The sequence below is a fragment of the Vipera ursinii genome (genome assembly GCF_947247035.1).
Source record: "Vipera ursinii genome assembly, chromosome: 2".
Classification (NCBI taxonomy): Eukaryota; Metazoa; Chordata; class Lepidosauria; order Squamata; family Viperidae; genus Vipera; species Vipera ursinii.
Window position 1 is genome coordinate 100,338,556 of NC_139513.1, and position 27,703 is coordinate 100,366,258.

The 27,703-nt window shown below is 38.0% G+C and overlaps 1 protein-coding gene across 1 annotated transcript; it reads right to left on the reverse strand.

Annotated features, from left to right (window-relative positions):
- Positions 1-27,703, reverse strand: SPDL1 (spindle apparatus coiled-coil protein 1; the record flags this gene model as incomplete). Its single annotated transcript, XM_083356581.1, has 11 exons — positions 1-229; positions 9,925-10,222; positions 14,305-14,492; positions 16,274-16,383; positions 17,468-17,608; positions 18,513-18,623; positions 20,822-20,920; positions 22,557-22,706; positions 22,937-23,131; positions 24,748-24,924; positions 27,539-27,703. The coding sequence occupies 11 exons, from the start codon at positions 27,701-27,703 to the stop codon at positions 73-75; spliced, it is 1,791 nt and encodes a 596-aa protein (XP_083212707.1). The 3' UTR covers positions 1-72.

Genomic DNA, 27,703 nt, shown 5'->3' on the forward strand with positions numbered 1-27,703 from the left:
CTGGAACCTTGCAGGTTGGGGGCAGGCTACTTCAGATACATTTGAAAGGACTCACAAAAGTGACAAAAACATTCATTGTTGAGTGCATTGATTTTCAAGATTTTGCTTGGAAGACACATATGTTATGGGATAAACATTCTTTCTGGTTTTCTTCTTGTGCTTGGATGTATCTTCAGCTGCACCACCAAGATCATTTTCTTCAATCTTTAAACCAGGGTCAGAGGTTAACCTATAGTTAAAGCAACCATTCGAGTTTCACATTAAATATAAACATTAACTTGTCTTCAGACTACATTAAGCATGCCGTTAGTCCCTAGTTCCCATATTACTTAGCTTTTGAATGCTAAGTTCATGCCAAAAAAGGAAAAAGTGGATAGAAAAAAGCAAACAAGCAAAGATTAAAAACAAAGGAAACCATTTAGCTAATAAATTACATTACATACAGATATAGTTGGAAGCGTAATAATATACCAGATTTATTAGCCCAGGTTTTACATCAAATTAATATTTGATGGATATATCTGAGATCTATTTTAACTGAGCTACCGTAGCATAGAAAGTGCATCAAAGACTAAGCTTATACTGTTTCAAACAGGATACCTCAAAAAAATCTGTGTTGCATAAGTTAAACTACTTTTTGAACAACCTTGCATCTTTTAACACAAGAGCTAAATTAATAGGCAGAAAAATATTTTAGAACAAAGAAAATAGTATCACTGTGTGTGTGAGGAAGGGATTCAGTTCACTAATGTAGTATTAAATAATTATGGATTTGCAGGAGTAAATGATATACAACAATACTATTTATAAAAGATTATGGATATGGATAGATATGGTTTTTGACACTGCTCCAAATTACGGTATGTCTCCAAATTTTGGAATTTGATTATTGTTGAGGAGTTATGGTTGCTTTGGGCCGAGTGTTGCTAAAATAAAAACCCAGGAAAAGTAGTAATATTCCTGATATATTAAGGATTGAATTCAAGAGATCTGTGAATTGTTCATTTTTGAAATCACAAGTTTATCCACTATTCAAAAAATGAGGAAGAGGAAGAGAAGTTTATTAAGTCACTTGAATGTAATAAAGTATGCAAAATGCAAATAGATACCAAAAAAAAAGTTCATAATAGTCAGTCCTACTACAGTAAAGCCCAATCTGATCTACTGTAGGTATTCTGTCCTCTTTGAGATGGCTTTTGAAATTAAGAGTGCAATCTTACTGGTGATACACAAGTTTCTTCCCTGCAATAGGTAAGATTGTTTTTAGTCTTTTTAAAATATTTTTTACGTTTTAAATAAGGGTTTATGTAAGCAGCCCTTTCTGGACAATATAATCTGCCATCAACATCTTCAATGGCTGATGCTCCACAAATGCAGTCTTTCTTCAATTGGGACTCCATTAAACGTCCCATGTCTTACCACGGAGTCCAGTTGTTTCAAAGTTTTTGAAAGAGCTGTTGAAGCATGTAAATTGTTAAATATTTTTCTCACTAATTTGGGTTGAGCCAGCCACTTCAGACACTTGACACATTTAAGTGCAGTGTGTGTGTGTGTGTGTGTGTATATTATAAAAAACAGTCGTTTATTGCTAAAAGATCATAATAAGCAATATCTGTTCAATTGGGTTTGCTGTTTGTTTGCAGCAAACAGAGGATAACGCAACTCATAAGAAAAAGAAGATACTGATCATGCAACAACTAGCCGAGAAGACAAGGAATGATCTGAAGACAACCCCAATTGAACAGATATGGGTGAACTAAGGAAAGAGAACGCCACAACACACATACACACCAACACACAAAGAACATCCAAATACAGCAAGATCAACTAAATCAGATAGCAGAAAGCAAGGGCGGCATATAAATAAACAAAAAACATTGGGGTGGCTAGTCCAGGGATCAGATAAAGATCAGTGAATAAGCATTGAAAGAAAGATATACGTGCAAGTGAATTGGGGCGGGGAGCTCTTTGCAGAAATCATGGAAGGGAGTCAAGAGGGAAACCGGGGCATAGCACAGAATAGCCAATCACAAGCAAGGAGGGTAGAGAAGGAGGACATAGAGAACAAGGAAATACAAATACCGACAGCTATGACATTGGACGAGGAACAAGAAAAGAAAACAAGATCAGTTAAGGTAGTCAAACCAAAACAGATAGGGAGGAGAAAGATTAAAAAAAGGGGGACATTAAGACCGGATTGCAAGGGAAGCAATGCAAGATAGTCAGAACAATCACAATTGCCTAGAGCAAGGTCCATCACGCGGCCAATGAGCAGAGCGCAGAACCAAACAGGCTTACCAACGGTTTTTCAAATCTTCAATGCTTTCTGATGATGGTGGCAGAGGACCAGTGAAAGCTTAGATTAGGTAGATATGCTTTAAATGGTTACTTTTTATTGCTTATTATGATCTTTTAGCAATAAACGACTGTTTTTTATTCATCCTGGTGTTTGAAGATTTTATACTTTAAGTAAATATGCCTGGGATTCATATTTTTAAAATTATTAAGAATATATATATATATATATATATATATATATATATATATATATATATATATATATATATATATATATATATATATATATATATATATATGAATACTAGCGAATCATTGATTTTTGTTAAACAGTTCTTCCTTTCAATTTGGTCAACTGTTGAAATCTGATGTTTACTATGTGACGTATATAAATGATTTCCCCCTTTTGTTTTATTTTCTTTTATGCTAGTTATGCTGTGTAGCTATTTTTTAGTTTTTCAATCTATTTATTTTCCTATTTTAATTCTTGTCTAGTTCTTTCTATAAAACTTTAGATAAATTAAAAAGAAAGAAAATCTGTATTAATTTTTGCAATTTACATTGACAATACTGTAAAGATGTAAGCAAAATTTTAATAATTAGTGAATGCATGTATGGAATGTATTGAAAAAAAATGGGTTGCAGCCAAGTGAGAACTCTTATGTCTTCCAAATAACTTTAATTCACCTTCAGAGAGATTTTACCCCACAACTGGGGGCAAACCAACCTCAACACTTAAAATTAACTTTTTCCATAAAACATTAAATGCCATTCCATAGTCTTCCTCTAAATTTGATATCCTTCCTCTGTAATCCCACTAACTATCCTGCCTTCTCTAACCACTGAGGTTCTTTCACAGATCAAGCTTTCCATTCCCATATACCCACTTCACATATCACTTATATGCATTCTGTTCACATTCTATTTACTCCCCAAACCTGCATCTACTTGCAGCAATGTCCACAATGGTATGGCGGTGGTATACATGTGCCTCAAAATAGGCAAGAAGCAATGGTGACATAATTAACAACCTGTCTCTTTGCGTGCGTATGTCATTTTGCCGATTTTGACCATTAATACAGAGCTGCTGTCCATCTGCTTTAATTTGCTTTTAAACATCAACATATTCTTTAAAAGGATACATCCCATAATGTTGACTTAGCCCCACAGTTCTATCCACATAGCAAAATGGATGGTGTTTGCATTTTTAAAAAACCTAAATCTTTTCATAATTACAGCCCTGTAATATAAACATTCAATAATCTCACAACGTAGGTTAATTCTACAGTAGATCTCCAAACAGAAGCAGTGCCTCTACAACACATTAAGATAATTTTCTATGTAGAACTACTGCTTGTGTTATGACTCAAAATAGAAACATCTATTTATATTTAACTAAATAAAAATTCATTTCACTGAATGAAAAATAAGCTGCTCTATCCTGCTCAGTAATTCTGTGACTTTATTCCTTCCCATCAGTCATGACCTTTTCAGGTGTACTGCTGCATCGGTTTGTAACTGGGAATTGGGGAGAGGGAAAGGGATAACTAGAAGCTGCAGTAACTAAAGATGATAAAATTGATAAGTATGCAGGTTCTTCTCTTCTTGTACTTAATCCATCAATTATCTTGGTGTCTAATTGTAAGAAAGACCCTCCATTGGAATATCTTACAGGCATCACTCGCCTTCAGAACAGCTTGTGTGTGCGTCATTGCTGAAGGTTTTTAAGAAGTGATTAGACAGCCATGTCAGGAATGGTATACAATCTCCTGGTTGGGCAGGGGGTTGTACTAGAATACCTTCAAGGTCCCTTCCAGTTGTTATTCTGCTACTTCCCATGGGGAAAAAGAAATTACATATAGTAATTTCTTCCCAGGTTATAAGGCAATGCCTAGACATCCTCAAAGGAATCACTGAGTAGCTAAATGGGACTCAGATAAAATGGTGTCTCAGGGACATGATTCACTGATCTCCTTCAGCCAACTGTAGACAGCAAGCTAGTGGTCCTCTCTGAAGGGCTGCAGGATTATTAAGGAACAGGAGGCCCAAATTAAGAACTCAGGCAGCTTCACCAAATCAGCATTCAGATGTGAACAAATATCACTCCAAGAAATTACTGCCAGGTATGGACCTGAACTTGACTTCCCAAAGCAAACACATTTCTTTCATTCACTTAGAACCAGTTACACTCTGTCCAAATCATCAGATAGAATACTGAAAGCTCAGTATTCCTCCCTGTATTAGTGATACAGGAAGATTACAACATCCTGATTAAAAACACACATTGTAGTGTGTTTAATCCTCAATAAAACTGTATATGATTATCCAGTGAAAGGAAAAAAAATAGCTTTTAATGAATGGTGCGCCATGCCCAGCAAGGACCAAATGCCCTGGAAGCCTCCACAGTGAGGCACGAGACAGCCTCTGCCTTCCATGAAAGGCCAAAAGCTTCCAAGGAAGCTGATCTCCTCTAAGAATCTGCTCAATGTTTTTTAACACACGGAAGTCAACTTTTCTATAAAACCACTGAGCAGATTCTTAGAAGAAAGTGAAAGCACTTTTAGAACAAAGCCAGCATTCCAACCCCTTCTTGTGCGCCAAATTTTTGATCATGTGGCCATGGGGGTGCTGCAAAAACCATAACCTTTGAGCAGAGATAGTAACTACGTTCAGTACCTTGACGTATCACTGAATGAACACTCCCAAGTCGAGGACAACCTACAGCACTATACAAAAGATGTCCCAAAACTTGCTGATGCCTATGAACACTAAACTAAGCCAGAGGTTCTGGCTAATGAAGTTAAATGAGCCCTATTGCTAACAACAAAGCTGCAGGGTCTGATGAAATAAAATAAATGCTGTTTAAAATCTTCCAAAACAATGGAATTAAAACTTTTATTTCTTAATATATATCTTAATATATATATATATATAGATGTGGAAAATTCAGCCGTAGCCAAGGGATTGGAAAATATCAATTTATACTCCAAAAATCAAACAACACTTCTAAAGAATGCTCAGATTACCTCACAACTGCACTCGTCTTAAGTGCTGGGAGGAGACTTAAGATTTCACAATCTAGTCTTCAACAACACATGAAAAGGAAGTGTTGGATGTGTAAGCTAGGTTCAAAAAAAGCAGAGGCACCCAAGATCACATTACTAACCTCCAATAGACCATGGAAAGAACTAAGTTATCAGCAAGAAATGTAAAAACTTTGCTTTATGGATTACCCCAAAACCTTTGACTGTGTAGACCACAACAAATTGAGGATAGTTCTTAATAAGATAGGTTTGCCCAGGCCAGCTCTTCTGCTTACTGCTTAACTTGCATGATTACTAATGAGCAACAGTTAGTGAAATATGGTGCAATTTACATTGTTCAGAATTAATTTTGCACAGTGCTACCTTCTTTAACATATATGCAGAGAACTGATAGGCTAGAAATAGAATTAAAAGTGTTGGAAGAATCATCAACAGCCACAGAAATGGTTGTGACTGGAAGAAGAAAAAATTTAATATTTTCTTGTTAAAAGTGAAAGAAGTTAGTACAAAACAGTTTCTGCTATCATTTATTAAAAAATAGAATATATTAAAAGGCAATGCCAACATACATAAATGGATGGATAAGCTGTTGAAATCTTCATGTTTTCAGATTCAAGCATTCAGATACCGGGACTTAATGAAACAAAAATGCCTGTTACTTGAAAGAAAATCTAAGACAACTTTATACAAAATACTGAGGTGTAGAGATATGATGGCAACAAGGGTATACATTGTCAAGACTGTTATTTTCCCAGTTGTCACAAATAGCTCTGAAAACTTGAACACTAGAAATGTTGAAGAAAAATCAATACCTTTCAATGGTAGTGTTGGAGAAAATTGCTATGAGTACCTTGGACTGAAAGAACAAATAGTTCATTGACAGATAGGGTAGCACAAATAACAAAGCTAGTTTAAATATTTTGGTCACATAAAGTGAAATCTATAGTCATTGGACAATATCCTGGCACCTGGAAAGTGCAAAAGAGATAGGAAAAAAACAAAAAACTACATGACTAGATGGCATCAGTGATGACACAATGTGACCTTAAAAGAATTCAAAGAAGCAACTACTGACAGACAATTCTAGTAAAAGGAATTTCATTCAGTAAAGTTTACTGAATTCCATTCAGTAAAAACAATTGTAAGATGAAAGTAAGAGATAAATTGACTACCGAGAGGTTTAGATTTCAATGTTTTTTGTGTACAGAGTTAATGTTTAAGGTAGATAACGTTACATTTGGAATTTAGCAGCACAAGACAGCATTTGAAATCAAACTATGTACCAAAAAAATGAACATTTAATTGCTAAAGTGTATAAACTTTTATTGGAATTTGAAATGGAAGAACAGGTGGAAGAGTATGGTAAAGTGAGCCAAAAACTTTGGACAATATTTATTATTTTATTTATTCCTTTATTTATATCCTGCCTTTATTGTTTTCATAAATAACTCAAGGTGATGAACACATCCAAAACACCTTCCTCCTATTTTCCCCAAAGTACCGGTAACCCTGTGGATTGGGCTGAGAGAGTGACTGGCCCAAGGTCACCCAGTTGGCTTTCATGAACTCACTTGAGCTTGCTTTCTGGCCTAGAGCCTTAACCATTGGACCAAACTGGCTCTATCAATATATAGATAGAACAATGGGAAAATATGTAACTGAAAGAACTGTAAGTTACATTATAATTTAAGTGACTTTATAAAATAATGTGCCACTGGTACATGACTCCAAAAAATTATCCAAAATGTATAAAGATACTGCAAATTTATGGTGGAAATGTGGGGAACATGAAAGGTCATTTTATCATGGCTGGTAGACTTGCACAAAAGCTAGAAAACGGTGGCTTCAAATATGTAAAATGATACAAATAATTTTAAAGAGTAATAGATTCAGTTGAAAGCAGAAATCTTGTTGGGACAAACGGATAGACAACTAGAAAAGAGCTGGGGCAGACTATTTTTATATATAACTGCTACAAGATTATATGCTAAAAAGGGAAAGATTCTGAAATACCCATGATGGAGGAATAAATGGTAAAGATGACAGAATTAGCAGAGAGGACAAAATTGACTTGTCTGATTAGAGAAAGGACGAAAACTATATTTATTGCTAACTGGAAGCCTCTTATGGACTTTTTGCTGAAAAATAAAAAGAAAATGAACTTGTGCTTTAGAGATTTGATGATTAGAAAGGATAGACAATGGAAAAAAGGAAATTATGTTGCAATCTTAGAAAGAGTGTAAAGTATAAATGTATTTGTAATTGCTGTTAAGATTGGAAGCCATTTGCTTATAACATTATCTGTCTTTTTTTTTTCTCTTCTCTGTTTTTTCCTTTGTACTTCTTGTACTTATTTGTTTACTTCCCTTACTCTCCTCTTTCAAAATTTGTATTGTTTTATTCTTTTAAAAAATATTTTGATAAAAATTACCTAAAAATAAAAAGGTTTACAAGTGACAGAACAATTGATCAACAAGTTTATTTTGTGTTACTGTCTATACCAGGGGTCGGCAACCTCGGCTCTTTTATGACTCATGGCCTTCAACTCCCAGAATTCCTGAGTCAGCTATGCTGACTCAGGAATTCTGGGAGTTGAAGGCCATGAGTCATAAAAGAGCCGAGGTTGCCGACCCCTGGTCTATACCTATTTGTCTTCAGCTATGAGGTGCTCTGGTTGAAATTGGGTTTTACGGGAACAGTAGGGATGACTGCTGGGTTTTTAAACCCTCCCTGCTTCTCAGCAGCTTTCCTGCCTGAGTTGCTGAATGCCATTGCTAGGTTGGCAATAACATCTCCAAAGATGCTGGGAATGGTGTTATCCTGCTCACATATTTTCAAAAACCTTACAGTTGTTCTCACTCCTACCCACCTTCATTTAAACTTTAAAATTTAAAAACTCAAAATAAAATAAAAAGACAGTCCAACTGGCCAGTATTAGCATCCTCCATTTCCTTGATGACATCAAAAGCAAGCAGTCTGGTTATTATGACCAGTTTTAAAGACAACCACACAATGAAAAGCTAACTTAACACCACTGTATTGCCATCTCAACAATATAGGGAAGAAACCAAGGAGTTAGGACAAAATGAAAATGCTAGCCAATGGTAACTGGCAACGAATGAGTAACTACCATGAAGCTCTTGCGTTCACACTGCAGAATCCTCCAAAGTATTTTCAAATATATCACAACAGAGGCAGAACCTATGAAAGCTCATTGTCCAGTAAGCTATTGCATGATTATGAGGGTATGATGCTAATCTGGCAGTAGAGCATATGAACATATGCTTAATTGCTCATACCGTGTTTACCTGAAAATAAGACCAGATTTATTTATTTTTTTGCCTCCAAGAGGCACCAGATCTTATTTTTGGGGGGTGTTTTACTCACTTCCGGCACCGACAGTCCCGCCCAGCAGGTCCACTTTTTCAGGGGCCGAAGAAGCAGCTTCATTCTGCAGCTGCATTCTGGCCTGCATTTTGCAGTCAGGCTTTTCGGGAAGGCCTATGCAAACAAGTACCGAGCTATGGATTCAATTTATAGCTCGGTCCTCAGCTGCATAGGTCTTGGCTGCACAGGCCTTCCGGAAAAGCCTGTGACTGAGAAATGCAGGCCTGGCTGCAGAAGATGCCTCAGAAGTGGGCAGGTGAGGAGAGACCGGGCAAATCCACACCCCCACCCCCACTTGATTTTTAGATGTGCACCTCGCCGCAGAGCTAGGGTTTATTTTTGGGGGAGGTCTTATTTTAGGGGAAACATGGTAGTTGCTGAGTAATACAAATCCTTATAAGTGCTTTAGAATGCAAGAAACATATATGAAATACTTTTCTATAAACCTTTAAAGCAGCCTAGCCTCTTACAAAATTCACATGATTTCAAACTTATAGGATAGCTACAAATAATTATGTGGATCTGGAAAGAGGCACAATGTAATAGGTGAAAAGGAGCTGCTTGTTATTGCCCAAATGTTTTCCAGAGTATCTTTTCTGAAAGCATTTTAGAGCCATAAAGAAATCTTAAATGTCTTGTCAATTCATACAAAAGCTCTCATTACGAGGTTATACATCCAGACATTCAGATAGCTATCATGTTCCACCACTGCTTTAATCGCATCTCTACTTTCACATATTACATACATTTTTACAGTCTTAATGCATCATTCATTCATTCATAAAGAAAAAAAATCTCTAGAGGCTAACATTATCGAGTCAATATGAAATAACTGTGGGTCAGATTTCCATCCTGAACTAGAATACAAATTAACTTTGAAATGACAGGATGGTACAATAGCTAATGCAAATGAAATCTAGCACAGGCACTATATTAAGGTGATTTTTTTAAAAAGAAAAAAGGTGTGAAACAGTAAGGAATACTGAAGTCCATAAGAGTCCTTTCCATTTTCTATTATTTTGCCTTTTTAAAGAATGTTGAGAGTTTCAGACTAGGCAACTGGAGCTGGGGTAGCACACTGCATGCAATACTGAGAAAGTAGATGAAGAAATGTATAGCATAATGCATGCAGCGAAAAAACAGAGATGCAGGTCTGTGCTGATTGTCTTGCACATAGATATTAGTAGACACTGACCTGGTGGTCTGAAGCAATCCTGCATCATTCCCAATTTTCTTATTCATAGCTGTTCTGTCAAAGTCTTTCTCCTCAATTTTCACAGTCTTCTTTCCTCTTTGTTCTATTGGTGGAAGAGGAACAACATTCATTGACTTAATTTGAAGTGTAGTTTTGAGACCAGCCTTAGCTTCTTTTGTCTCTTCCTTGTTTTGAAATGGCAAACAAGATGATTCACCCAAAGAATTACTGATATTGAAGCTGTCTGAAGACCCATTTCTTGCATCCTTCTTGAGGCTGATCAGTTCTCCCATTAATTCTAGGAAACAATACAAAATTAAATCAGATTAATTCTTTAGAACAAAATTTATATAGGGGGTCTTTGCTAGCACACATCGTTACTCCTTAGTGACATACCATTCCACAAACTTAACAATTGATGGGGAGAAAATTGCACAAAATTGAATTCTTATTAGAACAGTTTTCACAATGAGTCACTAATCTCACTAAAGCATTCCCTAAGATGATTGTGTTTATAAGAGCTCATTCATTTGTTTGTTCACCAATTGTGTTTATTCTCTTTTAGAATAATATTATGCAAAGTGCAGAAAAAGAGAAAGTAGTAGTGAGGAAAGGAATGTAAAGATAGAAGCTTAAAAACAAGAAATCTAATTAAATAGTTTCCATAACTCCAACAACTACACCACACCATGCCTATTTTTGCCTTGCTAACTGTCCTTACTTTTACCATACCCATACAATAAAATATTGCTTCTCGTTCTTTAACTTCTTACCCATTAACTCCATCCAATCACCACTTTCTCAATCATCTCAACCTAATTCCTCTTTCTCACATATTTTGTGATTCAATCCTATTTACTTCTGGATTGAATTTCCTCACATGGCCTACAGTTAGTTAAGTAGGTCTCAGTGTTTAAGAGTCTCCATTTTCCCTTCTTTTGTCGTGCTTTCCTCTCTTCAGGTTGTAAGATTAGGTAGAAGGAAGGCTTTTCTATCCTCATGTGTCTCTTAATAAATCTATCTTTTACTCCAGATATGTCATGACAGCTAGGCTGTGCCCATATTCTGCTTCCAATATGACTAATATGCACATTTTATTCTTTTTAATCAACAATGAATAACTCATGTTATTGTGCTGCCCTGTTCCCCCTCCAAGAGTCTACAGGTGTTTATTCAAACCCTGGAAGTCCAGGAATGCAGCCCACAACATGTCAGGATACATGGCACGAGCACACAAGGTGCAGAACTGGGCACATTGCTCCAACAAGATTCAAGTCCTCAGAGAGGGATTAAGTAGGCAACGCCAGTGCAGCCCTTTATGAGATGCGAGGTTGCCTCCTCACAAGTTAACCAGCATTGTCCCTGTCTCCTCTTTGCTCTATGTGTTTTTAGATCAGGAGAAGGTGTGGCCTCCACCTCCTACTCATTGCTAATGGGAGGCAGTTACTCCCAGTCCTAGCCTGGAGCTTTCTAGCCAACTTCCTGCAGCTGTGGCTTACCTCCTTTAGCCTGTCGCTCAACTGATTGACCCAGCTGAGGCTGCTCTGTCAAGCTAGCATTCTCTGAGCCCCAATCCTCAGCTCCGCAGTTTCCTCTGATGACTCAAACTCACCCTTCTCCTCTGAACTCGCATCTGGAGATGGGTCCGAGGGCGGATCCATAACACTTATACATTCTATTCTCTTAACACTCTGCTTCTAATTGAAAGCAAATCCTCCAGTAAGAGCTTCTGTTGAAGGTAATGTTTTTCTTTCTCAACAGCCAATTCTCACTTGGGTAACAACGTGGGCTGAACCATAGCCTGTATCATTTTCACTTCTTTGAACATACACATTCATTCCTTACAACACACCACCGGCATCTCACGTCTCAAAATCCTTCATGTGTTTACTGGTTAAAAAAAAAGTGTATCTTGATCTCTTTTTTTTTCTGTCTTATATAGAAAACACAAAAGTTGGCCTCGTTCTGTTCAGTTTTTAGAGCATTATCCCCCCAATGGATGAGCAGAATCTCAAAATTGCATATCTGATTTCTTTCCAATATTCACTGGGGTTAGCAAGAATAGCATGGTAGGAAAAGCATGCAGAGCATGGCTTCTGCAGTTCATTGTAATCCTTAATACAAATTTCTGTCTGGGAAAGAAGAGGAAGACAGGCTTCGAATGGAGCAGCTGCCAACAATTTCAGGCGCTGCCAGTTTGTCTGTCCCACAATGAATGCACTACAGGATTTTTTTTCTCTCTCTACAGCCCCAACTAGATCCACACCATTTTTGAACTTGATCTTTTTTTTGGGGGGGGGGAGAGCCAACTTTCCCCCCAATCCCCGAGTTTAATGCCATTCCATTCTATTTTGGAAGAGTTGTATGGAGAGACATACCAACCGACTTTTAAGCCCATTTATGTGACTCCCAACGTTCAACCAGATTGGAAAGAATAAAAGGAGAAGGAAATGAGGCCTCCTCCTTGGTGGTTTATTGGCTTCTTGTTGCAGTCAGCTACAGGGCCTGGCAGGCTCTTCTGCTACTACCCTCAGGAAGGTAGAAGCAACTCTGGGATAAAACCTGAGCAGGTCACTCCTAAGGTTCAGAAGAACAATCCTTCTGAACTATCTGAATTATCTGTTTGTTCAGGCCTTTTACTGCTGCATAGGAAGGTCTCCATGGTAAAACTGTGAGTTAGTAATCTCATCAGAACCCTCAGGCTTTGGCTGAAAAGACTGAAAATTCTCCATAGTGAGAATTTATTGCCTACTCTGTATTCCTCACTGCTTTTTTATTTTTTAAAAAAGCATAAGCTACCCAGAGTCATTATAGTCAAGCTACCTTTAAATCTAATCAAATAAATAAATAGCTCTGAAGTCTGAAGCTACAAGAGAACCTGGAACAGTTATCCTCTCAATTGATCAAGGGAAAATTACTACAATCTGAGGTATGAAGACTCTGTGTCAGGGTCCTCTGCATTACAGACTTTATAATTTTTAATGACATATTATCAAGAAACCACTTATTCCTTTGCGTGTGTTGGGGAAAAAATCTTATAAAGTTTTTTTTTCCAATTGCCTGGGGAAATCTGTTTTTGCAACACTCTGGCTCATGTGTAAATTGGTTGTTTGAACAGGCCGGCCTGGACTGAGGGATTGGATTTTAGAGTTTAAATTTTAAAAAATTTAAATTTTAGAATGTATTTATTACTTAGGGCTATTGATTTAATCTTATTTTAATTTTTATACCTTGTGTGCTGTTAGCGTTTTAATTGCCCTGTACACCGCCCTGAGTCCTTGGAGAGGGGCGGTATATAAATCTAATAAAATAAAATAAAATAAAATAAAATAAAATAAAATAAAATAAAATAAAATAAAATAAAATAAAATAAAATAATAAAATAAAATAAAATATAATAAAATAATAAAATAAAATAAAATAAATAAATAAATTGGTTTGCTTCATCAATTATTGACATTTCCTCTTCTTCCCTCCTAAAAGACAGAACCTAAACTGAAGATGACACTGAGTTACTTACGCTAACAACCTATTGACTATCCTTCCTACATAATAGGCCCTTTGTTGGGGCATCATAAGAAGAACTAGAAGAACCAGCTACATGGATCAAGAGTGTATTCTTCTTTAGGTGCCAGGAAGAACAAGGGGTAGTGAATGAGAGAAGCTTGGCAATGTATGCTGTCCACAGCCAGAACTCCAGGTGCAATAAAATAATGTTAAAACATTCGTGTTGGGGATCTGTATTGTCTATTACTTGGAGGAACATAAAGTCAGCTTGAACTAGTGCATAACTCACAGATGATTTTCCCTACACAAATGAAGCTGATTGATTCTGGAGAAAAAGGAGATGTACCCTGGCAGGGGTCTTTGCTTTCTAAAAGTGCTAGTGGTCTGAACCACGGTAATATTCATCCCATGTTTCAGCGAGGTCCCCTAAGGCGTGGAATTACAACACTGAACTTTCTACAGGGATTCCAGTTGTTGGGGAAAGTAATAAAGGTGAAAAATAAAAGAATTAAAATGCAGCATAGCTCTCGACAACGTTTCACAAACTGGTGCTAAACTGAGAATCTGCTATGCCCCTAACCAAAATGAAGAAGTAATGCATTTTCAAGATACACTTCTCCATTGTAAGAAAACAGAAGAGATTGTGCAGCCTGTTCTATGCCCATTTGCCTCAATGAATAACCTATATTGTTCTAAGGTCTCTCCCAGGCTTCTGAATTCTCAGCTATGCACAAACAATACTAAGCAATTCCCAATTGAGACTATGCAGTGAATGTGTAACTCTCAAAGCCTTCAAGAACCTCGGCCAGTTCCCACACTAAAAGGCAATATACGGATGGAAGTAGTGATTTACTAGGGAGCAGGGATAATTACCTTCTGGTTCATATTTGATTTTCAGTTCATCCAGCAGCACATGCAAATTTATGTTCTCACTTTGACAAGCTTCAAGTTGCTTTTCGGTCACAAAAAGCTTTCGCTCCATCTCTAAGACTCGCTGACTTTCAAATAAAGCTTTCATCCGCTGTAAAGACAATTCATCCTTCAAATTTTCTTTCTCCTTACTAACAAAAAGGAAACAAAAAGTATTAGAAAACATACAACTGCATAAAGTCAACATCCATATTGCAGGTCTCAATTCCTTTCATTTTTTTTTTCACTTCATCCTCACATGAACACTGCGTAAGGATTAAAAATGTGTAGAATGTGAACCAAAATTAGCAGCAAAACCATTCAAAAAGATTCATGGTACTCTCAGTACAGGAAGAGTAATAGCTTTTCGAGCAGAAATTTGTCGCTTATAGGATAGAGCAGAGGTCCGTTTTGGGCACCAGGGACCGGTTACGTGGAAAGAGGTTTCTCTGTGGACCGGAGGGGGCATGGTTTTGTATGCTGCCTGCATCCCGCGAATGGGGTTTTGCTTGTTTGTGTGGCCCGGTTGCTGACATGCTGCGGCCTTGTACCGGTCCACAGACTGGGGATTGGGGACCCCCTGGGATAATGTACAGGAAAAGGCAAAATTGAAGGAAAAGCACAACTTCACTCATTAAAAATATCAAGCCTTATTCATAAAGTAACATTAAGAATTTTGAAAATGGCCAATGTAATGTATGATTAAGGTGTTGGACTAAGATCAGGAAGGCTCAGCTTTGGGTTCACCTTCAGATAGGGAAAGTCAGTGACTGCCTTTCTCTCGGCCTAAGTCCACTATGTATGTTAGAATTCTGAACTCATATTAATATTCCAAAGGGTATTGGGTTTTTGGCTTCTAAAATATCTACTAATATTCAAAGTACCATCTCTTTTGTTGCATGCAAGTAAGCTGTTTTTTTTCTTATTTTTTCATCCTCTCAAAGTTGAATTAGTGGAAAGATAAAGAAGAGAAATGACTTTTTGTGCTTTTTGTACTCTTCTAATACACTCCTCCAGATAGAACATTTGCACATGGTTATTAATTTCACATACAACAGACTAAGCAAGGTATTTGTTTAATTTAGCATCTTATAGGTAGTCTAAAATTTATGACTGTAATTGAACCTGAAATTACGGTAATAGTGCTGGTGTTAAACATCAAATTACTGACTTAATTTTACATTTTTGGCAACAGTCACTAAGCAAATCACCATGGTCATTAAGCAAGTGCCACAGTAATCAAGCAAACCCATTGTCCTCAATGGGAGCTTTTCCAGAAACCAGAAATATATGTCAGTTTCCATCAAAAAAAATAATCATAAATTGTAGCCATGTGACCCCAGGACACTGAAAATTATAACTGTGAGCAGGTTGCTGAATACTCAAAATGTTTCATGTGACAACCAGGACCACTTGGAATCATATAGTTAAGTACTTTTGGGGGGGGGGAAGAGTTTCTTGTAATGCAAGTTGAGAACTACCTACAGATGAACTCAGTTCTTTTGTTTGAAACCGATATTGTGCTCAGCCATTATAGCTTATTCAACGAACTTTGTCTTCTGTGTGACCCTAGCTGATTCATCTAAGATACTAAAGCTGAATACAGATCCTAATGTATTATGTTCTTGCTAAATTCACACAACATGCTACACCATAAATCACCACTTATAAACAATGGTGGCTGATTTCACACAATATATTCCGTAGTATTACTTGGTTTCAATTTAAAATATTGACATTATGTAACCAAGGTTTATTTTGCTAAAATAGTTAATAGTTAACTTTAGCAATGGACATTTTAATCAAGAAAGTAAAAAAAAATAATCAAACAATTTAGCATTTAGAGAAGAAGAAATTAATACTCTAATCCAAATGAATACGCCATGGCTCAATCAGGCTGTCAATTTCCACAATTAGAATTCACAAGACTCACTCTGAATTTTCAAGTTTCATTTGAAGCAAATCAACATAATAGCCATTTTCAAATTCAGCATCTTCTGAGGCATTAAACGGTTTCAGATCTCTTGAGTTCTCAGATACCTTCTGGGTAAACAATTATTTTAAAAAAATTAAAACTAATATTGGCTTCTGGTAATTTTAGTTAGTGCCAAAAAGGTATGGCAACAAGAATAGAATATTTTTGAAGAAAAATCATCCCATTCAACTGTAACAAAATTATGCTATATACCATGAGGCAAAAATATGACTGTATAAGGGAATATATAAATTCAGCTCTCTTATATAGGAAAATTATCGAACAACTTACACACCAAATAGGTAACTCTATTGGTATTTTATTGCTTTTATGCTTCTTGAAATCAGCCTAGAAAACACAACCAGGGAAAAATAGCTGTGTTTGGTTCTTATCCCACAATGGGTTGTTCACTGAATATGAAAGCTTATCTTTATATAAATGCAAAGTTGTAAAACCATTTCTCTTCTTTATTGTATTTCCTGGAACTGAGATTGACAGAGCACACTATTGTGGGTACTATTCCTCAGCACTGAATTCTTCAAGTCTTTCAGTATGATCTACCACCATGATGAACAATGCTTGGGATAGGGATAAAAACCACGAAAAGCCATTCTTCAATATCATTGGAAGAAGCATGGTCACATTTCATTTTTATCCCAAGTTTGGGCCTCTCTAAAGCAAATTGCTCCTATTCCATTCTTAAAATCAGAACCATAAGCTGAGAAACACAAATTACACAGTTATAATTTAGTCATTTTGCCACTGAAGAACCATGATGCATTGGGGAAGTCTCTCACACCCTCCTTTCCTGAAACGCTCTGGCTTTAAATATTTGCTTGTGCCTCTTGCCTTGGGTATATGATTTGATAGTTCTTGCTGCTATCACCTATCTGCCTGGGGCACCCTCACTTGGAATACTCCCCACTAATAACTGTGTGTCAGAGAGAGATGCCCCCCCCAGTTATTTTCTGCATAAATTCTTATCCACATCTATTGTCTTAGCTGCACATTTACGGTTAAGTCTCTCTTTATGATTTCATGATTCTGTTTGCTGCATGGGCTTATTCTATGTAATGTTTTCTAGTCCAGTTCTATACCATTCCTTCACACCAACTGCCAATGAAGGATTTGATAATTTAGTCATGTACATACCACTGATTTTTCTAACTGTTTCAGTTTCATGAGCAGCTCTTCTATTTCACCATTCTTTTGTTGAAGCATGCTTTGTAAACGTTCCAGCTGGTCATGCTCTCCTTGTGAACCTTTCATTCTTAGAAGTGTAGCCATCTGCAGCTGCAAAATCAAACCAGATTTTGGTCATTTAAAAAAAAAATACAAACATTTTCTTATAAAATATATTCAGCTAACAGTCAGTTCTATGAGATTTAACACCAGTTCTTGTAAGTATCCATTTGTACTGAAAATACCAGCTAAAAATACCAAGCATGGATACTCTGGCAAACTTGCTAACTAAGAATAGCTATACTTTTCACAACAACCAAAGTTAAAATCTTCCTAATATTTCATACCAATACAACATTTTGTTTTCTACACCAGAAACAGAATGGATCAGTATCTCTCAACCTTGGCAACTTTAAGTTATGTAGTCTTCAACTCCCAGAATTCCTCACCGAGCATGGTGTGGATATTTATGCCAGGAAGATAATGACACATTTTGCTGAGTCATGATTAAAGAAGTGCTTTGATTAAAGAAGTCATGATTAAAGAAGTGTTTTTTGTTTCGGGAATTCAAAAATAATTTAATATAGAAGGCAACTTGTTTCTAGAAAAATAGTATTTACACAGCAAGTGACATTAATATTACACAGATGAAACAGCTTTGTTACTTAAACACGGCTTTCTTAATTCCATAAATATCTCATCTTAACTCCGTAGGGAGAAACTTCCTGACAGTGAGGACAATCAACCAGTGGAAACAGCTTGCCTCCAGAAATTGTGGGTGCTCCATCACTGGAGATTTTTAAGAAGAGCTAGACAGTCACTTGTCAGAGACGGTATAGGTCCTCCTGCTTGAGCAGGGGGCTGGACTAGAAGACCTCCAAGGTCCCTTCCAGCTCTGTTCTATCTATTCATGTATAAAACAGAAATGCTTCGCTATTAGAAATCAGAAAATTCCAGCATAAATGATCTAAAGATTTTTTTTCTTCTAACAAAATAAATTTTAAATTAAACATACCTTGACTCTTTGCAACTGTTCTCTGGTGAAATTATGCTGTTTTTGTAATAACTGATATTTTACTTTCATGCTAATTAGTTGACGCTCCATTTCTACTCTACGGTCCTCTACCTATGGCAAAAAAAACACCCCACTTAAAGTTGGTTCACAGTATAAAGCATTTAATATTTATGGCAAATTATGCAGTCCCTGTATAAATGCAGTATAAGAGAAATTATCATATAAGATGCTTAGAATGCAGTATGAGAGAAATTATCATATAAGATGCTTAGAAAGGTAAATAATGAAAGTTAATAACGTTGTCATATTATTCCCCAAATCAAAGCTATGTAGCTTCCAGGTAATTGCCAACTTATTTTAAAAATAATTCCCACAACACAACTGTTTCCAGAAGTTTGAAAGAATCTGTGAGGTTACTTAATCATTACTGTTACCATTACAGGGATTAGCATCATAAAAAATAAGCAAGTTCCTATATATTTGGATTCTGTAAACATTTTTCAGTTATAAGCTGCTCCTAGCAAGAGTCTATCAGTAGTTTCACAGCAACTCACATAGGTAAGTTTTAGGACTGAAGAGAAAGAGCTACTGCCTGCTTAAACTGATATATTTAGATAGGTTGTGTGCTACTGTAGCTCTGCTACATGCATTTATACAGCTAAATTGTTTTGAATAAAATATTGTCCTAGAGCAAGAAAAAAAAATCTTCCAACCTGTGATAATTGTCACAGCTTTTTTGGCATTTAATCTAGCCTTGAACACAACTGGAGGATGGGGAATTTCACATGCTTTAGTTCCTAGCCAAACTTACTAATTAATAATTGGACTGAGAAATGTTTATTACTGAGTCTAAAGCAGTGTTGTTCAACCATGGCAACTTTAAGATGTATGGACTTCAACTCCCAGAATCTCCCAGCCAGCACAGTATATTGTTTCCAAACATATAATAACTTACTACAAATAATAATAATAAACCTTTATTGTCAAAGTACAACATGTGTACATTGAGATTAGCTGAGCCTCCCCCTGTGCTCTCTCTCCCCACAACACACAGTGACAACAAACCCTCCATCCTACAACACCATGTGAACCAACTACACCACACACCGGCCTCCCAAGTCAACTCTGCATAGGTTCACAGAGATTATGTCCCATTTAAAAGCCTAACAGCCCACGGATAAAAGCTATTTTTCAGCCTGTTGGTACGGCTGGCTATATTCCTATATCTCCTACCAGATGGTAGGAGAGTAAAGAGATACCGTCTAGGGTGTGAGTCATCCCTGAGAATCTTCCTCACTCTTCCAAGGCAACGAGCCCTGGCGATGTCATCCAGTGGTGTCAGGGAACAGCCCACAATGTCTTGTGCTGTGCTCACTACCCTCTGTAATACTTTCCTGTCCGCGGCTGTCAGACCAGCATACCAAACCACAATACCATACGAGAGGACGCTCTCTATAGTAGACCGGTAAAAGAGGGTCATTAGCCGTTGTTCTACCCTGTTCTTCCGCAAGATCCTAAGAAAGTGAAGCCTCTGTTGGGCCTTTCTAGCCACCTGGGTTGTGTTAACTTTCCAGGTCAGATCTTCACAGAGGTAGACTCCCAGAAATTTAAAGGAGGAAACTCTCTCTACACAGTCCTCCCCGATGTAAAGTGGGGCAGGTTCCTCCTTTTTCCTCCGGAAGTCTAACACCATCTCTTTCGTCTTGCCAATGTTTAGGTGCAAGTTGTTGTTACTACACCATATGGATAGTATTTGTACCTCCGCCCTATATGCTTTCTCATCCCCACCTGTAATAAGACCCACCACAGTTGTATCATCTGTGAACTTGATTATCGCAGTGGATGGGTCAGATGATACACAATCATAAGTGTATAAAGAGTACAAGTAGGGGCTAAGCACACAGCCCTGTGGCGTGCCGGTGCAAAGCTTCAGGGGGGTGGACAAAGCAGACCCGACCCTCACTGTTTGTAACCGATCCCTAAGAAAGTCTTGAATCCAATCGCAGATGGCGGGGGAGAATTTCAAGTCAGTCAGCTTCTCGATGAGAATGCTCGGCAAAATGGTGTTGAAAGCCGAACTGTAGTCAACAAAAAGCATCCTGACATAACTTCCAGGTCTCTCGAGATGACTTGCTACAGAGTGTAAAGCAGTCGCTATGGCATCGTCTGTCGACTTTGGTTAAAATGCTTATTCAGAATGCTCTAATGAAGAAATAATTCAAGAGAATTGAGAAAATGACTAAATATAAGGTTTTGAAACTAACAATGGCTTTGTTGAAAGTAATATACACTTTTATGAAAATCCATACCTCAGCAAATAGAGAATTCCCTTGATTGGGAAAATCCAAGGTCTGCTGTAGCGCACGGTCAAGCTGAACTTGAAGATCTCGGTTCATTTCACGTACTTCCTACATTTGAGTCAAACATTGTTAATTTACCCAAACTAAATGCATCTTATCTACACAACTCTCCAATCTTTTGGAGCTTGTAATATTCAAAATTTCAAAAAAACCATGATAATGGTATTACATGTCCAAAACATCAACCACAGCCAGTTTGATCTAGTGGTTATGGCACCTGGCTAGAAAGTAGGAGACCATGAAATCAAGTTCCCTATTAGCCATGAAAGCAAGCTGGGTGACTTTGGGCCAGTCAGCCTCTCTCAGCCCAACCCACTTCACAGGGTTGTTGCTGTGGGGAAAATAGGGGAAAGAGGGTGTTGAATATGTTCACTGCCTGGAGTTATTTGTAAAAACAATAAAGGCATGATATAAATAGTAATAGCACTCGCACTAAGACTTATATAGTGCCCCACAGTGCTTTACAGCCCTCTCTAAACGATTTATAGTCAGCATATTGCCCACAACAATCTAGGTCCTCATTTACCAACCTCAGAAGGCTGAGTCAACTTTGAGCCGGTCAGGATTGGTCTGCAGTGGGCAGAGTTAGACCGCAATACTGCATTCTATCTATTGCACCACCACAGCTCCATAAAAAAAAATGTCTAGAAGCAATCTGCTAAGGTTGGACTTTGATACCTTCCCAGGCTGCTGTGTTATGCTTCAACTTATTTTAATCCTTATTCAGACCAAGGAGGCCGTGCTGGACAGTTGCTGCCTATCATTTTATTTCCCAAGACAAGATCAGGATAGGTGCAGAAACATTCTTGTAAAAAGAATGTAATCCTCCAATTTATGATTTTGCTTTGTCCTACACTAGCAAACATATTTTAAAACAACTGAAAAAATCAAAATAAAATACTAAGTGGGGCGTGAAACCTAGATGTACATAAGGATGTGACTTTGTAACATTTGTAATAAACTTTCCTATAAGCATCCTAAATTTGTTCAAGAAACAAATCTCGTTCTAGTTTTGCTCAGCTTCTGACAACTACAGTTAAATCCTTTTATTTTTGCTTGCAGTAATATGAGTGACATATACAGTATATCACTAATATTGTATATTAGAAAGCAAAAAATTTATCACTGACTAGTCTTAGAAAATAAATGATAATTTAAGGCAGTCCAGTAATGGTTTAGAATAGTAGATCTAGAGAATAACTTTTGATACTTAAAACCACCTGGAAGGACAAAAATCAAGTAGAGGATTGGCTTAACTTATCCTTTCCACAGATTCAAACAAATATATTCCTAATAAAATAAATAATAGCTAAGCATATGTCTTCTCAGGTGAAATCTGTAAAAGAAACAAAGCCAACAAAGCCAATTTACTTCTCACTGCTAAAAATATTTATGTTATAGAATCCTGAACACAGCCCAAGGAATTTCAGTAAATCAATTCTATTTGAACAAACAAGCTTTCTTGAGGGAAGGGTATTATAATTTTTTTTGAATGTTTTTTTCTTGCTTTTTTATTATCTTTTATTGTTTTATTCAAACTTCTAACATAATTCGAAAAAAATCTATTTAAACAAGCAACCCTTTATTAAATTCCTCACTATATTATTGTTTGTTTGTTTATTTAATTCCTCACTATATAGTGCAAGATCCTTTTGTAATTATAAATATCAACATAATACAACACCTCTAGTGAATTGCAAAACGAAACAAGATCTTTTTCTCTCTCTTCTTTCTCTTCTTCAAGCCGAGCCACTCGATTCATCAAATTGCTATTTCCAAGTTCCAGCTGTTCTTTACTGTATTGCAGATCATATAACTTGTCCTCAAGATCTGCCTGTCACAAAGTTAATAAACATGTGAATTATTTAACTAGCAGTTATATTTTGTCATGTAAACAATTATTAGGAGCAACAGCCCAATGCACAACATTTAATTTCAATTACTTTCCATGATATTTAAACATGATCAACTATAGATCAGAAGCCAACAGGAAGAATTGCTATCTGCAATTTATGTATTAACTTACAGGACACATAAGAGTTTCAGAATGAATCTGAGGCATACCTTTCCTTGCTCTAGGGATAGCAGTTCAAGCTGAAGACTGAGCACTTCTGAAGACATAGTTTCTTGCACACGTTCTGACATTATGTGTAGTTCTTCCGATTTTGAAGCAGTCACATCTTTCAGATGGTCCACTTTATGCTTCAGTTGTTTCTCACTAAGCAGCACTTCATCTAACTCCGATTTTAATTTCTCAACCTATAAAACAATGGTTTTCCAAAGGGGAAAATAACTTTTACATTTAACTTTTACTTATACACATTCCTCTTCAAATTTACCAGCATATTCTCACTAACTGTTGCTCTACTATATATTTCATTTTTATTCCATTCTAAAACTTAAGAAAGCATATATTAACTAAGGTCAACGTTTTTTTGTACAAGCCTTGCTGGTCAAATCACTGTATTTATAAAATAAAGCAATATTTTTAAAAAGACAGCACTGTACTTGCCAGAATTTTGTTATTACATTCCCTAAGGAAGAAGGCTGAAAAAACAGGCATGCAGTTGGGTGGTGTGTTTGTTTATTTACTACATTTTATGTTTCTAGAGCAGGGCTTTTCAACCAGTGGTACGGGTACTACCTGTGGTACATTGGCACCTGGCAGGTGGTACGTGACCATCCTAGAAAAGTGGTAGCGGGGGAGGGGAATGAGCTGAACCAGTGGCAGCACCACACAAGCCTGAGTGAGAAATGGCTGGAGCTTCAGGGCTGTCAGGGCTCAGCGGAAGCACCAGGATCAGTGCAGCTTTCCAGCTGATTGGCGCTTCTTTGGGGCTCTCAGGGCTCAGTGGAAGCGCCAGGATCAGCGCCAGGCTCCAGCTAGAGCCCAGCGCTGATCCTGGTGGTTCTTCTAAGCCATGAAGAAGCACCAATCAGCTGGAAAGTGGCACAGGTCCTGGCACTTCTGCTGAGCCTAGACGAACAGCCAATCAGCTGGAATGTTGCAGCATCTCCAGGGTCTTGTGATTTACATTCAGATGCTTGGCAACCGATTCATATTTATGATGGTCACAGTGTTCCAGAGTCACGTGAAGTGACCAAAACCTGCTGCAACCACCCAGCAGAGGGGGGGGGGGAAATAAAAACCAAACACCCCACCCCACCCCTGCTGCCAATCCTCAACAGAAATGCTCACAACAATGAAAACCTTGGACAGGAGGAAGAGTGCCGCCGGGTGGGCAGGCAGGTGTCTTGCTCAGCTGTGGCTTGGGGGGCACTTTTTTCAGTGCCATTGTAATCTTGAACAGTCACTAAGTGAATTGTTGTAAGTCGAGGACTACCTGTACTTCATCATTTTTTTCCTCTTTTTTTGGTCATCAAGTTTTTAACACCTTGCTAGGCGACTGGTGGCACTTGGATGTTGCCATATCCTAAAAGTGGTACAATGAGTGAAAAGGTTGAAAAGCCCTGTTCTAGAGTGCCCATCTCGCTTAGGCTTTTAAACACACCATGTAGTTTGAAGCAATGGGTTCAATCCCATCCCTCCTTTCTGCTCTAAAGCAGGATTTTAAAAATGGAAAACATGTTATATGTGCACATATGTGCTCTCTCTCTCACACACACACACACACACACAAACACACACACAAAACACACTCCCAGCTACCCCAAAAACTTTCCTTGCTATCCTATCAAGCTGCATATAATCAAGTACACAGTAATAATTTAGCATTGCAGAAAAATGCTCCAATTCACAATTGATTTCTCAATAGATGTATGGAGTCCAGAACATTTTAAAGACAGTTTAGCATTATTAGAAAGGAGCAATGACAATAAAACAACATATTCATCTTATTCTTTGTATAATGCACCTTATTCGTAAGCTCCTTTATTTCTTGCCCGTGTAATGTTTCCAATTGCTTACGCATTGCATCCAGCTGTGCATTTTGCTGCTGCTTAAGAGCGTCACATTCAAAATTTAAACTTCCCAACATTCGATTCTTCAGTTCTACTTCTCTCTGGAGAGTATATTTTTCTTGTTCAAAATTCTGAAAAAGAAGTATCCTGAAGTTATCACAAAGTACGACATCTGCTATAGAAGCACAGGGACAATCAAAAAGTGTTGACCCTGGCAAAGACTAAAAAATCGCACATTTCTTAACTGCACCAAAGGGAGAAGGTCTAGAATGAAACTGGATCAGCACGGGGAAAGATTAAATTCTACCTCCTTGCACATGGGGAAAATCCAACGAATATTCAATCATTCGTATAATGAATCATATTAATAGGTTGGTTATACTAATAGCTGGAAAATCATTCCAAATTACATTTACGTAGAGATGCTGACCATATAGGATAGCAATGTTTTTCTTCGTGATGGTAAAGGTAGTTGTTGACTTATAACCATTCATTTACCACAGCCTCGGAAAAAGTCAGTTACAAATTGTTTGGCACTTATGACCACTGCAAACCATTGAATACGAGCTAATCTGAGGGCTAATCCACATGGAGCTCCATTTCCATCTGTCCTGTTTGCCATCATTCGCTCCCTAGAGACTAAAATGGATGATCTGAAACCAGAGCTGGCCACAAACAAGGAGTGTATATCGGAGGTGGTGGCCCTTTGATTGCTGTATGCAATGAAATTTCATTTTGATGTATGCTGATTGGTGTACATTCAAAGTGACAATAAAGTTGTTGTTGTTATAACATCCCTTCAGTTACACGATTGTAATTTAGGCATTTGGCAATTAATTTACATTTATGACCAGTTACGTGATTGCTATTTGTGACATTTTTTTCTGCTTTTTGGCAAAAAACAAATGCCCATTGGGGAAGCTGGAATTGCTTAAAAATCATGTGATTTGTTTAATGACAATTCTAAAAATGGTCACAAATGTAGTGACTTAATTTATGACCGCAAAAGCTTACAGCCACAACTGGAACCATTGTAAGTCAAGAACCATCTGTATATTCTAATTGTAAATTTAATTATTTGCACACAGTCATTGGAAGAAGACAAAGCCCAGTGTTAGCAAGAGAAATAAGCAGAATGCTTTGCATATAAAAGTAGTCCTCAACATATGACCACAACTGAGACCATAACTTCCACTGTTAAGCAAAGCAGTTGTTAAGTAAATTGCACCTATTTTTTATGACCTTTTTGTCATGGATGTTAAGGGAAGCACTGCAGTTAAGTGAATCATGCGATCTTTAAACGAATCCAGCTTTCCCCTTTGATTTTGCTTGCTGGAAGCAAGCTGGGAAGGTTGTAAAGCAGGGGTGTCAAACTCAATTTCATTGAGGGCCGCATCAGCATTGCTGTTGCCCTCAAGGGGCCGGGTGGGTATGGCCAGGGTGGGCGTGGCCTACTGGGTGGGCGTGGCTAGAGTGTGTATGGCCTACTGGGTGGGCGTGGCCAGCTCTACATCGTTCGCATCAAGGGTGCCTATTGGGGCCTGGGCAGGAGTGGGTCAGATCTGAGGGTCTCTGGCAGAAGGAGGGTCTCTGGGTCAGGGCCAAGGCAGCAGGGGCCATTCCCTCACTGTTTCCAGGATGGCTTCGCGGGCCGCATGAAACCACTTCGCGGGCCGCATGAAACCACTTCGCGGGCCGGATCCGTGCCCCAGGCCTTGTGTTTGACATGTCTGTTGTAAAGGATGATCACATGAATCCAGGGATACTGCAACCATTGTAATATATGCTAGATGCCAAGCAACCAAATTTTTATCACCTGACCATGGGGTTACTGCGTTGGTTTTAAGTGCGAGGACTGGTTGTCACATTTTGAGTGGCATAACTCTGAACTGTCAACAAATGAATGGGTTGTAAGTCGAGAATTACCTGTAAGAGTAACAACTATTAACCTCATTATTAACTAATGAAATACAACAGACATGTCAAACACAAGGCCCGGGGGCTGGATCCGGCCCACGAAGTGGTTTCATGTGGCCCGCGAAGCCATCCTGGAAAAAGTGAGGGAACGGCCCCCACTGCCTTGGCCCTGGCCCAGAGACCCTCCTTCTGCCAGAGACCCTCAGATCTGTCCCATTCCTGCCCAGGCCCCCATAGGCACCCTTGATGCGAACGATGTAAAGCTGGCCATGCCCACCCAGTAGGCCATACACACTCTAGCCACGCCCACCCAGTAGGCCACGCCCATCCTGGCCATACCCACCCGGTCCCCTGAGGGCAACCGTAATGCTGATGCAGCCCGCAATGAAATTGAGTTTGACACCCCTGAAATACAATTACAGTACTCCATCACAAAATCTTTAAAACTGGTGTAGAATGGGGTCCCCAACCCCTGGGCTGTAGCCCACTACCAGGCCATGAGAAAACAGCCAAGCTCGTGCAAGTGGAATTTCAGGCACGAGCACAAGGACCCTCCGCTTACCACAAATGGAGCTGCAGCCACACCTGCCACTCTCTCTCTCTCTCTCTCTCTCTCTAACTCTCTCTCTCTCACACACACATGCACACCATGCTGGGCCACCAAGCTGGAAAGGTTGCGGACCACTGGTGTAAGAAGACTATACAGAGAACTATATATTTTTTTTAATGTTAACATGTTAATGTTATTTCACAGCAGCAACATTAACGCTTCTACTTCAGAGAGTAGAATTTGTCAAAACACTCTGATGCAATTGCTTAAAATTTCACCTCTGTTATGGTAACCATTTCATTTTGCATCTCATCTAGCCGATTCTGCAGCAAGTTTTCGCTTTCCACCAACTTTAAACCGTACTGTGCCGCTTTTCTTCTTTCCTCTTCAGCTTCTCTCAGTTGACACTGAAGACGTGAAATTATGTCTCTGTCTGTCTCCAT